This window comes from Sturnus vulgaris, chromosome 4, assembly GCF_052056855.1.
Source record: "Sturnus vulgaris isolate bStuVul1 chromosome 4, bStuVul1.hap1, whole genome shotgun sequence".
Classification (NCBI taxonomy): Eukaryota; Metazoa; Chordata; class Aves; order Passeriformes; family Sturnidae; genus Sturnus; species Sturnus vulgaris.
The window spans coordinates 54,787,562-54,800,647 of NC_142246.1; the positions used below are offsets into that span (position 1 = coordinate 54,787,562).

The 13,086-nt window shown below is 49.7% G+C and overlaps 1 protein-coding gene across 2 annotated transcripts in view; it reads left to right on the forward strand.

Moving 5' to 3' along the window:
* IGFBP7 (insulin like growth factor binding protein 7) overlaps positions 1-13,086 on the forward strand; it is a 15,297-nt gene continuing 2,211 nt past the window's right edge. For both annotated transcript variants that reach the window (XM_088164009.1, XM_014883744.2), the window contains exons 1-2: positions 1-484; positions 11,742-11,851. In XM_088164009.1, coding sequence (XP_088020135.1) covers positions 4-484; positions 11,742-11,851 — 591 coding nt within the window. In that variant the 5' untranslated portion in view covers positions 1-3. The remainder of the gene's footprint in view (positions 485-11,741; positions 11,852-13,086) is intronic.

The window sequence follows — 13,086 nt, forward strand, 5'->3', positions numbered from 1 at the left end:
GCCATGCCGCCCTCCGCGATGCCGCTGCTGCTGCTGCTGCCGCTGCTGCTGGCGGTGCCCGGGCCGGGCACGGCGGCGATGGCGGCGGCGGCGGCGGGGGGCTGCGGGCCCTGCGATCCGGCGCTGTGCCCGGCGCTGCCGGCGCGGGGCTGCCCGCTGGGCAGGGTGCGGGACGCCTGCGGCTGCTGCTGGCAGTGCGGGCGCGGCGAGGGCGAGGCGTGCGGCGGCGGCGGGGCTGCGGGGGGACGCTGCGCCCCCGGCCTGGAGTGCGTGAAGAGCCGGCAGCGCCGCAAGGCCAAGGGCGGCCCGGTTCCCCCCTCCGCCGGCCCGCCCGGCGTGTGCCTCTGCAAGAGCCGCTACCCGGTGTGCGGCAGCGACGGGCTCACCTACGGCAGCGGCTGCCAGCTGCGCGCCGCCAGCCTGCGCGCACAGAGCCGCGGCGAGCCCGCCATCAGCCAGCGCAGCAAGGGAGCCTGCGAGCAAGGTGCGGGGCTGGGAGCGGGGCGGGCGGGCTGCGGGACGGGGCATGTCCGCTCTGCCGCCCGGCTTCACGGGCGGAGCGCCGCGCCTCCCGAGCGCTCCTCCTGCCGCTTTATCCCACCGGGGCGCTTCTCCGTAAAATGGATGTGGTTTCAGACCCACCTTAAATGGACTGGAGAGTCCCAGTCGGATGGCGCTGCCTAAACTTGGAGTAACACTTCGGACCAGCCCCAGAAACGCAGAGGAACTTGGGCACTCGCTGTTAGCTTCCAGCGGTGCTGGAACTACACGCCCTCACTTTCCATACTTTTCCTGAAGCTTGCAATTTGGGCTGTTGTGAGATGGAACAAAAGGGGTGAGCTATCCAGGGCGGTGTTCTGCCCAGGATGGTTGCAAGCAGAGAGGAAAGGAAATAATTAAATGGATGTGAAAGCCACAGAAATTCAGAGCAAACATCCATTGGCTTGCTTTGGTTCGAAATGAAAGCAAACAGTGACTTTCCTGTGAGCTGCACGTAGCGGTTTGCACTTGCTGCATTTCGGACCAGGAGCTTCATTCATCCCAAGCTTTTTCTTAGGGATGGTGATCAAGGAAGGAGTTGTTATGCTGCGGAGCCTCTACTAGAAATTCTGGCCTCTGGGAGTGGTTTTTGCTGGGTGGGAGGGAAGGATAAGGCATAGCATGCAAACCATATACTAAATGTCTCAAGGACAAGATTGCAGCGCCAGTGCTGTTTGGTGGAGGAGTGTTCTCATAAACACAGTATGTGCAGGTCACAACCTCCACCTCCTCTTTCTCTTGCTTCTCATAACTGAGGCCAAGTATTTTGCAAAAAAATGTTTCTGAAACTCCCAAGGCAGGCATGAAAGACTGGGTAAAGATTGGGTTATGTGCTTTGACGTTGCCCATTAAATACCCTGTGCAGCTTTTCACAAACCTTATCCAAAAGATTAGGCTTACATATTAGCCAGAAACAGTGTGGTACAGTATTAACTCTTGGAGGGAAGGAATTTCAGCCTTTAGGGTAATGCGGAATGAGATGAGAATGGCCTCAGTCTGTGCCTCTGTCTAGTGTTAGGAAGGAGCCTTTCCTGCCCAGTGGCCTCAGGAGTCCTAAAATGAGTGCTGCTTCTTGGCTCTGCCAGCCCAGACAATTGAGAGATGGGTTTGAAAGATGTCATGCTTCAGGTGCGTACTTGAGAAGAAGGCTGTGTTCTCACTCGTCTTGCCAAAAGTAATATGGGAGTTCATTGCAAAACTGGTATTGATACTTGCAAGATACTGTCCCAGCCCTTGACTGCGCTGCCTGGTGTCTGTCCCAGACTGGATGCTGGTTTGACCTGGTAAGGCTTTGATCCAGACTATGGAGACAGAGTTTGATGAGGTCAATGCAAACATGAGCCACTGGCAGAGGTTGTGGAAATCCACTGACCTGCCAGCCTCCAGCAGATCCCACAAGATTTTTCTGTCCTCTGATCCTCATAGCAGCAGCTTTGCTGAAGAAGGGTCTCAGAGTGGACAGCCATTCCATGCACAAACTGTATCCCTTCCTTGGAGAATGTCCCTTAAGGTGTGCAGATCTGCAGCGTGACGTCTTTGTGGGCTGTTACCTGTTCAAGAATTTCGCTGGAGCATGTGGTGCAGAGAAACTGGAAAAATGTTCAGTCCTCCATCATTCATGGGATCTGTTCTTCTCTTGGCTCCTGCTGCTGGGAGAGCTCCGACCCAGCATCTCAGGGAAAGGAGCAGGATGCACATGGGCTGCTCAGCAGTGGTAGCAAAACTGACCCTTCAGAGATTCCCCTCAGCTGCATGAGCCTTCCTTGTGCCATGGGCCTTCTGGTGATATGCATTGCTCTGTGGCTTGCAGCAGAGGCAGGAACTCATCCCACAACCATGCTAGACATCTGGAAGTATTTCTGTATCCCCCAGGGCCTCCAGGCAGTTAAGAGCATTGGGTGGGGAGGGCAGGGAGTTGTAATCTTCAGATGGGTTTTGAAACACTGACAGGAGAGAACATCCATCCCATCAGCCCGACAGGATAGAGCCTTTTCCAGTATCTTTCCAGATAGAAGACAGCACTTTTCTAGGTTTCTAAATCAGAAGGACCTGAATACTGTGGTAATCAAATCGTGGAAGATGGGGTCTGAGGTGTCTTTCAGTCCAAGAGAGAGCAGCCTTTCAAGATAGTATCTAAGAAGAAATCCAGAAACATATGTTTCCAGCAGTGGGTCCTAACTGTGATTGATTGCTTTTTGGGATTTTTAAATTGTTTTTTTTCAAGTGGAGCTGGAGAGGGAAGACTTGTTTTGATTTTGATTGCTTTTTGGGATTTTTAAATTGTTTTTTTCAAGTGGAGCTGGAGAGGGAAGACTTGTTTTGATTTTGATTGCTTTTGGGGATTTTTAAATTGTTTTTTTCAAGTGGAGCTGGAGAGGGAAGACTTGTTTTGCACATCCTGTTGCATCTTTCTTTGATATTAAATCGGAAAAGGAATTAACACATTCTCAGCCGTGCAGAATTTGCCTTGACCTTGTCCTTGGTTGTTTCCCAGACCACTCAGATGTGATGTCTGTGTTTTGCACAAAAATCACGAAGTCATGCAGAAAAGGGTATTTCTGCAGCAGCCAAAACTTCCTGCTGGAGGGCAAAGGAAGACACAGTTGAGAAGAGTTTGAAAGGACAGAAATAACCCTTGCTCTACCTGCACTTGGCAGATGGAGGGATCCAGCTGGTCCTTTCTGGACCGGGTTTTATATGGGCAAGACTGTTGGGGATGTCTGGAAAAAGGCATCCTACTTGATTCCCAACTCCTTGAAGCTACCTGGCTGCTCTTGGTGCTGTGCCAGCAGAAAAAGCTGCCTGTCTTTTTGCTCTGGGGGAGCAGGCAGTGATGCCATGGTGCACCCTGCTGGCTGGGCTCCTGCTTTGCCCTCACACTTGCACTCAGAGCTGGCCCTGGGTTTGCCCTGCTCCCTGTCAGGGCCCCGCTACCTGCATCCCATCTCTACCTGTGTGTCCCAGCCGTCTGTTTGTAGCTAATCACAGTGCTGAGGATGCAGGAGGGCGGATGTTGTGAAGTTTTCCATCTGCTTTCCAACATTTTCTGTTTGCTCTCTGCCTATGAAAATGCAACTCAGGTCTGCCACCAGGTCTTGCAGGTAGGGCAGGTCCAGACACAAAGCAGAAGCCTGCTGGTGGGGCAGGTACAGGAGGTCTGGGGTGCTCCCTCTGGCAGCCACTATGGCTGGAGGGGAGGCTGCTCTGACAGCTGGGGAGCTGCCGTCTGTCACTGCTGTCACACAGCTGTGCACAGATGTTCAGACGTGCCTCTTAAGGAGTTGGTGGCTTCAGGAATGTAGGCTGAAATTCAATTTGCAGTGCACACACTGAGGCTGTTTGCAGCCAGCTGGGACCTGGGGCAGGAAGACTGTGGTACCTACTGCCATGCAAAGCCAGCTGGCATAAAGAATTGAGCTGAGCATGGCTCAGCTCAAGCCAGGCAGAAAAACAACCTCAAAGCACCAGCCTCCAGGTTATCAGGATTCCTGATGATGATCTCTGAGCTGAAAAATACCAGGCACCAACTTATTGCCTAACCAATGCAGGAAGGGACAGATACCCTTGAGTCTTTCTTATCTTTAGCTACCAGCAAATATCTGCTTTGAGAGACATGTCGTGACTGCTGGAAATATTGCCAAAGTTGCCTCATTATTATGGTTTGAAGTCCCTAATGCTTGTTCCAACAGGGTTGGGGTCTCCAGGTTGTTTTGCTGTTGTCAGTCAAGGCTTTCTCTTTGTGTTATGCTCCCTTCTCTCTTGGTAGAAGCCAGACTCTTGTGCTTGCTCAAAAGCAGCATGCCACAATGCAGCTCTCAGCAGACTTCAGAGGACAGTGTTTCACTCTCAGGGGAACTGGTGCTGCTTTGTACCTACCTACAAAGACCTCCTGGGGGTAGAAACTCAGGGCCTCTCTGTGTGAAGGGTAAATTTGCTGGCTTGCCAATCAGTCTGTTTTATTTCTATTCATCTGAATGTGGTTTAAAACTGTGGCTCCATGAAAGTGTTTTCCCAGCACTGGGAACATGCAGGGCTTTTCCTTACGATAATGATGGCTCACAGAATCCCTCCCACAAGCTACAGATGAACAGCAGAACCAGGAGAGATTCTTTTACAACTGACTGTACCCAGCATTAAACTTGTCTATAACACCAGAAAGGAGATCCCGGTCACTGGAGCTGTGCTGCCCCCTCAGAGAGGTATCATTTTGGCTTCCCAGATGCCCAGACAGCATCCCTCATGGAAGGAGTTTTTTGTTAAGGTGCCACACACCAGCTCTGGGGCTCAGAAGAAGGTGGGTGCGAGGTTTCTTGGCTGTCCACAGGGTTTAAGTAAGCAGTCTGGTGGACATAGGGTTGTGACTGGCAGGCTCTTGTGGAGACTGACAGCCCCAGGGGCAAATATATTGCCCCCCCCCCCCCCCCCCAAATTCCTGCCAATTTACCCCATCAGTGGTTTTGCTTTTCTGATGCTTCACTGTTCCATAAAGATTCATCTGTGCTGCAGACAAAGAAGTGCCAGGTTCCCACAGGTCAACTTCAAAACAAGAAACATGAATCACATCTGTTGGCTCATTCCATCCAAATTCAGCTGTTGAGGCTTTGCCAGAAATATCTAAGGTTTGTTTTATTTTTTTAATCCACTACCAGAGTAGAGCAAAAACAGGAATTTGAGGGGGAAAAAAAAGCTTGTGGGAAATGGCAGACTGCTGTTATCACTGTGATTAGCTCATCTTCTCTTGATACAAAACTCTAGACTTATGTACAAAACGATAGACACCACAAAACATAGTTCATAGCCAGGCACATTTTGCAAGAAATTCTTCTAGATTTGTTAAACAAGAGGCTCAGATTGCTTTAGTTCTGTCCTCTCATTCTTCCTTTTCTGGACTTTAAGGGACTCATTTCATGAGTGGTTTTGCCTTTGGTGGAGAAAGAAAAGTTTTTGCTAAGTCATCTGTGGTTGGAAATTAACTGAATTCCCTGATTCTCCTGGGAATCTGGTTTGAGTTTCTTCATCATGTGGGAGTGGGGGTCTTGCAGTGGTGGCCTGCTACCTGCTGTCTTTCACTGCAAAGGAAAATGTTGCTTTTGTAGGTGGATCTTTCCAGCATTTTTGTGATGCATCCTGAGAGTCTGTGGCAGAGCACTCTGGGGTGGATCCCATCAGGGCCCACAGACTTGTGAGTGCCTAATTGGCACAGCAGGTCACTAATCATTTCCTCATGGATTATGGGGACTTCACTCATCTCCTCATCACCCACTTCTGACTCTGGGAGATGGGTATCCTGAGGACAACTGGTCTTGATGTTTAAGACAAAAGAAGGCATTAAGTGCCTCTGCCTCTTTCTCATCCCCTGTCACTACACTACCTTCTGCATTCAGCCAATGATGGAGACACTCCTTGACCCTCCTTTTGCTGCCAATGTATTTATAGAAACTTTTTTGTTTTCTTTTACTGTAGCAGCCAAATCAAATTCTAGTTGGGCTTTGGCCCTTCTAATTTTCTCCCTACATGACCTCACAACATTTTTATAGTCCTCCCATGTTACCTGATCCTTGTTCCAGAGATGATAGATTCTCCTTTTTTTCCCCCTAAATTCCAGCATAAGTTCTCTGCTTAATTAGGCTGGTCTTTTTCCCTGGGCTTTCTACACTTGGGGACAGTCTGCTCTTGATTATTTAACAATTCCTTGTGTAGAACACTTCCAGTCTTCCTGGACTCTGCTGTGTTTCATGACTGACTCCTGAACACTGCTGTTCCTTGCTCTCAGTGTTCAAAAATACTGGTAATTTAAAATTCATGTGTAACTTTTGTTGTAGCACAGGTCATAAATTCCTCCTTAAAAAGCATTCCACTATTTGAAAAGGTTTTGGTTCATTGGAGCTTGAATTTGTATGGTTACTGTGCTAAAAGCTACTATGGAAGTTGTTTAATATATTACTTGTCAGAGTCCTAGAGAGCAACAGTATGCCAGGGACTATGCAGCACCTTCACTGCTCAGGAGGATCCTGTATTTCACCTGTGTCTGCATTCTCAATCATCACAGCATACCCAAATTCACTAGGAAGGAATGATTACTGATCAGCAAATTCCACCCTATGTTTGTTTTTTCTGTTGCTGGAAAGGCATGCTGTGTTTAAAAAAAATGTGTTTAATCCTTTGTTGGGCTGAGGTTGACTGAGGTTAGAACTAAATAGGAGATTACCACGTAACAAGTCTAATCAGGTTGCATTTTTGAAAGCCCTGCTTGCTTTTCCATGCATATATGCTGCCATGCCTTTTTTCTGTGTCTCCCACTGCAAGCTTTTCACATTCTTTCCAGGCTTTAGCTCATGGAAGTGGATGATCTCTAAGGTCCCTTTCTACCCACACTGTTCTATGATTCTGTGATACAAAGGTCATGCACAAGGTCTCTGAAGGCAGTGTTCCCAAACCATGGTGAAGCAGCAGGGCTGGGATTTCCAGCAGCAGTGCTGTGCGCCACGCTGAGCCCAGTGTTCAGGAAAGCAGGAGTTGCTCCATGGCACAGTGATGGTGGCCCAGGGCCCTTCCTCACACTGACTCAGTCTCAAGTCTCCAGGGTTTGGGGCAAAGCTGTGTTCACGTTTGCAGCCTTTCCTGAAGTCTGAGGGGAGTGCCCAAACAAAGAATCCAACACTCGCTTCCTCCTGTAACTCCTTAGTCTCTTCACAGACAATTACAGGAGGATGAGAAATGCCTTCAGAAGAAGGTAACAGAGGAGGCTTGTGAATCTGCCAGGAAGCAGCAGGCGGCTTTGGGAGTGGGGAAGGCCAGGAACTGCTTGCATTTCCCGTCTGCTGCCGCCTCTCACAGGGCACTGACCTGGGAGGGGGCAACTGAGGCCGTGCTAGCTAAAATGACTACATGTTGCTTATGGAAGGTTTCCCTTTTTTCCATATAAAGTAATTTTGAAGGGAAAGTACTTTACCAGCAACTTAGGAGACTGGAGTGGGTTTATTTTCAGACTTGCAATATCTTGTGAGAGTGAACAATGTTTAGCTTTTGCTTGGGTTTGTCCTCTTGGGGAGCGTTCCCAGCCTGTGTGTGTGACCTGGGCTGTGGCAGGGCAGTGCAGTGCCCAGGAGGGCTGGCTGGGAGCCAGGCTGACACCCACGTGAGTTTCAGCATGTGGTACATGGCTTCGTGTGTTCGTGGTCTGGGCTTCCACACGCTCCCAAGCACCAGGACAGAACACACAGTGCTTAATGTCCAGCTGATTTTTGCCTTTAGTCACATGCCTGTGGGCCCCTTGATTTTAGCAAAGAAGTTACTGCTCTGCCTGCTGTGTGATTTTTATTTGACTGTGCGTGTGAACACCAAAGGAGGATTGGTGAGGACAGGCTAACCCTCAGCTGTGAGTGAGCATCCAGGTGTCAGTGAGGGACAAGTGGGTGGGCTGGGAGATGCAATGTCTCTGCAGCTGAGGCTGGGCACAGAAGGCGTGCCTGGTGTAGGAGCGGTGTCAGGAGCACATGCCAAATAATATCCTCATCGAGGACGTCAGAGGCTCTGCTGTGCACATTGCTGTGGCAGAAAAGCAGCTACATACAACAATAGAAACTCCTTTCCAGCTGCTATTTTTGACATAACACAGGCTGTCAGTTCCCTGTGTTTTCAGGCTCTGTCTCAGGGTGAATGAGCTCTGGGGCTGTGTAAAAAGCATCTTCCTGGGCCAGGGAAAGTTATTTGTTTTACAAACAATGGGCAGAGCACAGAGGAAATGCTTGAAGTGCTTGTGGAGAGCAGCTGATCTCCATCAACAGCCTGGGCTGTCATCTTGGTCAAGGAGCAGTCAGGGAGCATCTGTTCATCCACAGTGTCCCCGGCAGGACAGAAGGGACCACTCAGCCACCTTGATGGTGGTGACCATTTTTGTGGGCAGGTGCAGCTCTCAGGTCCTCAGCCTGAAGGAAGCTGGGGGAGAATCCAAATGCTCTCTGTGGGCAGTAGAGCAGCAAGGCTTCCAAGGTGTAGGCTTTAGGATGATGGCAGGGGGGCTCCTTGCTGGCAAGAATCAAGACATCTGCTCTGTAAAAGGTGGGCGTGTTTCCAGTCCTAGCTTTGCTCCCTTCACAAGAACTCCTGAAGCAAGAGGGGCACTTGGAGCAGGGAATGTCCTCACATCTTCTGAAGTGCATGCGAGGTTCTGCCATCCCCTGCCTCTCCTGTTGTGTCAAGTTGCCATATCATCTGTCCATCTCTGTCCACTTTGGGACTGTGGGAAGGAGCAGGGTGACTGCTATGCACCTGGGTGTCAGCTCACTGTGGGGAGAGTTCAGCTACTGCTGTGGCTGTAGCTGATTTGACTTTAAATCTGATGACTTCTTGGCCTTTCTCATTTATTTTTAGTGGCGGAAGAAGCCCAGCTCTAGAGTTTTGGCTGTATGGATTTAAGTCAAATGTCCAGAGAGAGCACAGTGACTTTTCCCATGACACTTGCTGCATCTCTCAGGATGTGTATTCCCTCCTGGTCTCAGAGCTGTGTCAGATACAGGCAGAGGCTTGTGGATGCTTTCAGCTCATTTTGCAGCCAAATGTAGAACGTCATGTTCTGCCTGGTTGGATCAGGATGTACATCCCGAGCTCAGGACTAGTTTGTAACAGCCAAGCTCTTACTGTGCTGTGGCTGCTGTGCCAAGCCAGACAGGGCTTTGCTGTGAAGCTGTGCAGGCAATTCCTCTGTCCAAGAGGATAAACAATTTCTGCTCACCCACGAGGTGGGTAGAAATTCCTTGTCTCTTTTCCCCTGACAACAGTTGCTGCTGAAAAATTGTGGTGTGACCTGTTCATCCTGGCAGGGTGAATAAACAGCTCTGGGCAAGTGGGTGTCTGAACCCTTGGCACAGGGGGAAACTTGGTGGTAACCAAGACTGAGACACCTCAGGCAGTGGATTTAGTGGTGTGCTGAATGCTGCCAGTTCTCAACCAGGGGAGAAGTGAGCTGGATCCTGGAAGAGCATAACAATGCCTTAAAATCCACCTGGCTTTTAATATAAGATCCCTTAAAATCCACCTGGCTTTTGATGTAAGGATCTCTCCTTTTCTGTGGTGAGAGATGGTGGTTATTGGGGGGCACTTGTGTTTTTTCTCCCTCACAGAAGAACCCCAGTGATAGGATGGTGTCATACAGGGGCAGACATAGCCCTGACAGCTGGGGGTGAGTCCCAAGCTCTGCTTTAGGAAAGCCAATTTGCATGTGGATGACTGGACAACAGAATAAGGGCAGCAGCAGCAGGCGGCTTTGCTGGGTGCATGTCAGCTGGAGGTCCCACACAGAGCATGGGTCCAGCCAAGCTGCCTGGGGACACTGTGTCCCATCAGAGCTTATTATCCCTATTGTTTAAAGGACACCAGAAAAAGAGCAGCTGGGCTGTGCAGGAAATGCTGCACTGGGCAAGGAGAGCAGAGTGCATGACCTGAGGTGGCCCCATCATGGGTATGGTAATGTCCTGAACTGGCCACTGTGGAATACTCGGGGGAAAACCTTCAGCAGGGTGTTGAAACGCTGCTTAAATTCTCTTGTCAGCTGAGAGACTCATCTCTGTGCAGATGAGGAGCACCTGGGTTGTGGTGTCTGCCAGGAAACCAGCCCGTGCTGACTATTAGGTGTGGTTTCAACCATCGCCCAGGGCTACACATAAAACTTTTCTGCTTCTCCACAGCTGCCTCCTGTTAAAAATCAGAACTGGGATAGTTCTGTAACAGAGAATGTTGAGTGCAGCCAACCCTGGTCTCTTAGCAGCTTCCCACCAGCAGGCTGTGTACAATCATTCCTGGAAAGAGAAGTCTCGAAAGAGAAGAACAAACGCTTCACTGGGTTTGCACTAGCTGCTCAGGAGCAGGGAACCACCTCAGCATCTCTTGGGCTAAAATAGAAGCTGCCCCATGATCTGCCTTCAGATCATGAGGAGGAAGAAGACACCAGCTTTCTGCTGGAAGATGTTGGTGCAGTGGGATGTGCTTGAAACCTACACCCTACTATCTGCAACAGGGCTACAGGGTAGAGTGTACATGCAAGGCTGAAATCAGTGCAGATTCAGGACCTCATAAGGAGCATAAGGACCCATATCTGCTCCTCTTTTACGGGGCTGGGAATGAGCTGTGTGTGATCTGTGAGTCAGTATACCCAGGAGCTTCTGTCAGGCTGGCTCTGGAGTACCTGTCTGAATAGGAAACGCCTTCTCCTGATGGAGTGTAATGGGAGCTTTAGTTTCCTGTTACTGCCTGCATCTTCAAAACAGAAGGAGGAAAGCTGTTTGTGGTGTTCTTAAAGCTATCAATGACTGGAAATAAACTCTCTGTGCTCCTTTGGTCTGCACTTCCTATTGTGGGGACTTAATAGCTGTGTTTTACAAAACAGCCTCACTAAAGAGGGATTGAACAGAGAAAAGGTCTTTCTTCCCTTCCTGGGATATGAGTTATGTCTCCAGCGTTTCCCAGCCTGAGGGATAAACATCTCCAGCCAGATCTCCAAAACAACCCTGCTCTGATCTGCTTTAGAAGCAACTCTCTATTTAATCATGAATTGGAGCTTTCTGGAGAAAGATGGAACTGTGCATTCACCTACTCCCTTCCCAGATCTCGCCCATGGAGAGCTCTGCCACCACCCAGCCAGCCCTCTTTGGCTGAGCATTGCACACAGGTAAAACAGGAACAATGTAACCTTGAATTCTGCTAGCCCACAGCCATAGGATTGGAATCATGCTGGGAGAAATGATGCTGCAAAGTTGGGCAAGCTCTTCCTGGCGTGATGGAGCGAGTGGGATATACCCTGTCTCCTGAGATTCCTTTCCTCCATGCCAGCTGACTTGGTGACTGCATGGTAAACAGAGCCAGGAGTTGGTTCAGTTCTGCTCAGCTTCTGAGATAACAGAATATAAACAGTATTTTACTTCTAACCTCAACTTTGCAAGGAGGAGGACTCATCACCTGAACTGCTCAACACTTGAGTTTTCATCTGGGGCAAGTGCACATCGGTCTGGATAGCTCAAGGCTGTGTGTGTGTTACTTTGGAGAGAGAAGTGTTGTGATGTGGGATCTACCCAGTGAACTTTGCTCGTAGCAGGGATCACCTTCACCTCATTCTCAAAACTGTGACTGGCTCCCAGTTAAAAGGCTTAGCATTGAGGCAGGCTTTCAGTCACCTGGGACTTAAAAGTTTTTTTCCCTTTTTACAGGACCCTCCATTGTGACTCCTCCTAAGGACATCTGGAATGTGACAGGAGCACAAATCTACCTGAGCTGTGAAGTCATTGGCATCCCAACCCCTGTCCTCATCTGGAACAAGGTAAGGGCCCTGCTAGGAGCTGTTACAGCACAGAACACCTGAGGTGTCTGAAAGTACCTTGTAAGCACAAAGGACATAGCAGGTCCCTCTGTAGAAACACACCTCTTTGATGAGTTCTCTCATCTCTGCAGTTCTGTCCACCCCCAAACATCTGGTTTTGCTTACTTTTTAGACATTACTTAGAAAATAAACTCTTGTTGATACCGAGCCAGGACAGGACTTGTGTTTCTCTTGGTAGCACCTGGTATTTGGAGCATGTAGGGAATGTCCCTTGACCTGCCTTCACCTTCACCCTGCTGGCAGCAGTGACTCTGAGGTGGCTAGACATCGCCCACGTCGGGAACAGGAACCACATGGGGCAGTCATTTAGCTCCAGTAGCCAGCAGCATGTTGATTTTGGCAGCACTGGTAACATCTGGCTTAGGACGGGGGCCAGTGTGGAATGGAGAGGATCCTGGCCGTAGGGCTGAGAGCCACTGCATGGCTCCTGCAGCCTCCTCAAGTGCCACAGGTTTGTGCACACTTGTGAAGGGTCTTAACATTAAGCTGAAACGTTACTACTTAAGGATACTATGGAGAAAAAATATTGATTGGCCTAAAATTTGCTGTAAGACAGCAAGCTTTATTCGTAGGGGTTCAAGAGCAGACTGTCAGGTGAGCGTACAATGTGGGCTTGTTGAATCAGGCAGCGTGTTCTGCTTGTTTATGAATATGAATAGATGCTGAGTTTACACTCTCTGTCAGTGCTGTTCTGCTTTTCATGCCTCTTCCTCATAGCTGACAGATTGCTTGACCTGGTGGTAACAAGGGCTGAGCACCACTTATCAGATACTGAGGAAAAGACTGCAGTGCTGCTTTCCCATTGATGCTGTGCCTACCAGGAGGGACTGCCTGGTTTGCTGCAGCAGAAACAGGCAGGGCTGAACACACCTTTGGGAGCACACACACAAAGTTCTGTGAGGCCAGATCAGCACAGGGCATGTTGGCACATCCCACTACCCAGTACCAGAAAACTGGGCCCCTCTGTTGCTGCTGAGCTGAGGGGAACAAAGCCTCAGGGCTAAGGCACTGGGGTGGCATGGCTGCACTACACGGAGGACAAACTGAAACTCTGGCACTAGAAATACACTGCTGCTGCACAAAACACATCCATGCATATCTAATATTGATCTGTGTGCACGTATGGTTCAGCATGAAGTTCCAGCATAAGTAAGCCCCAAAGTTCTTCCCCATTC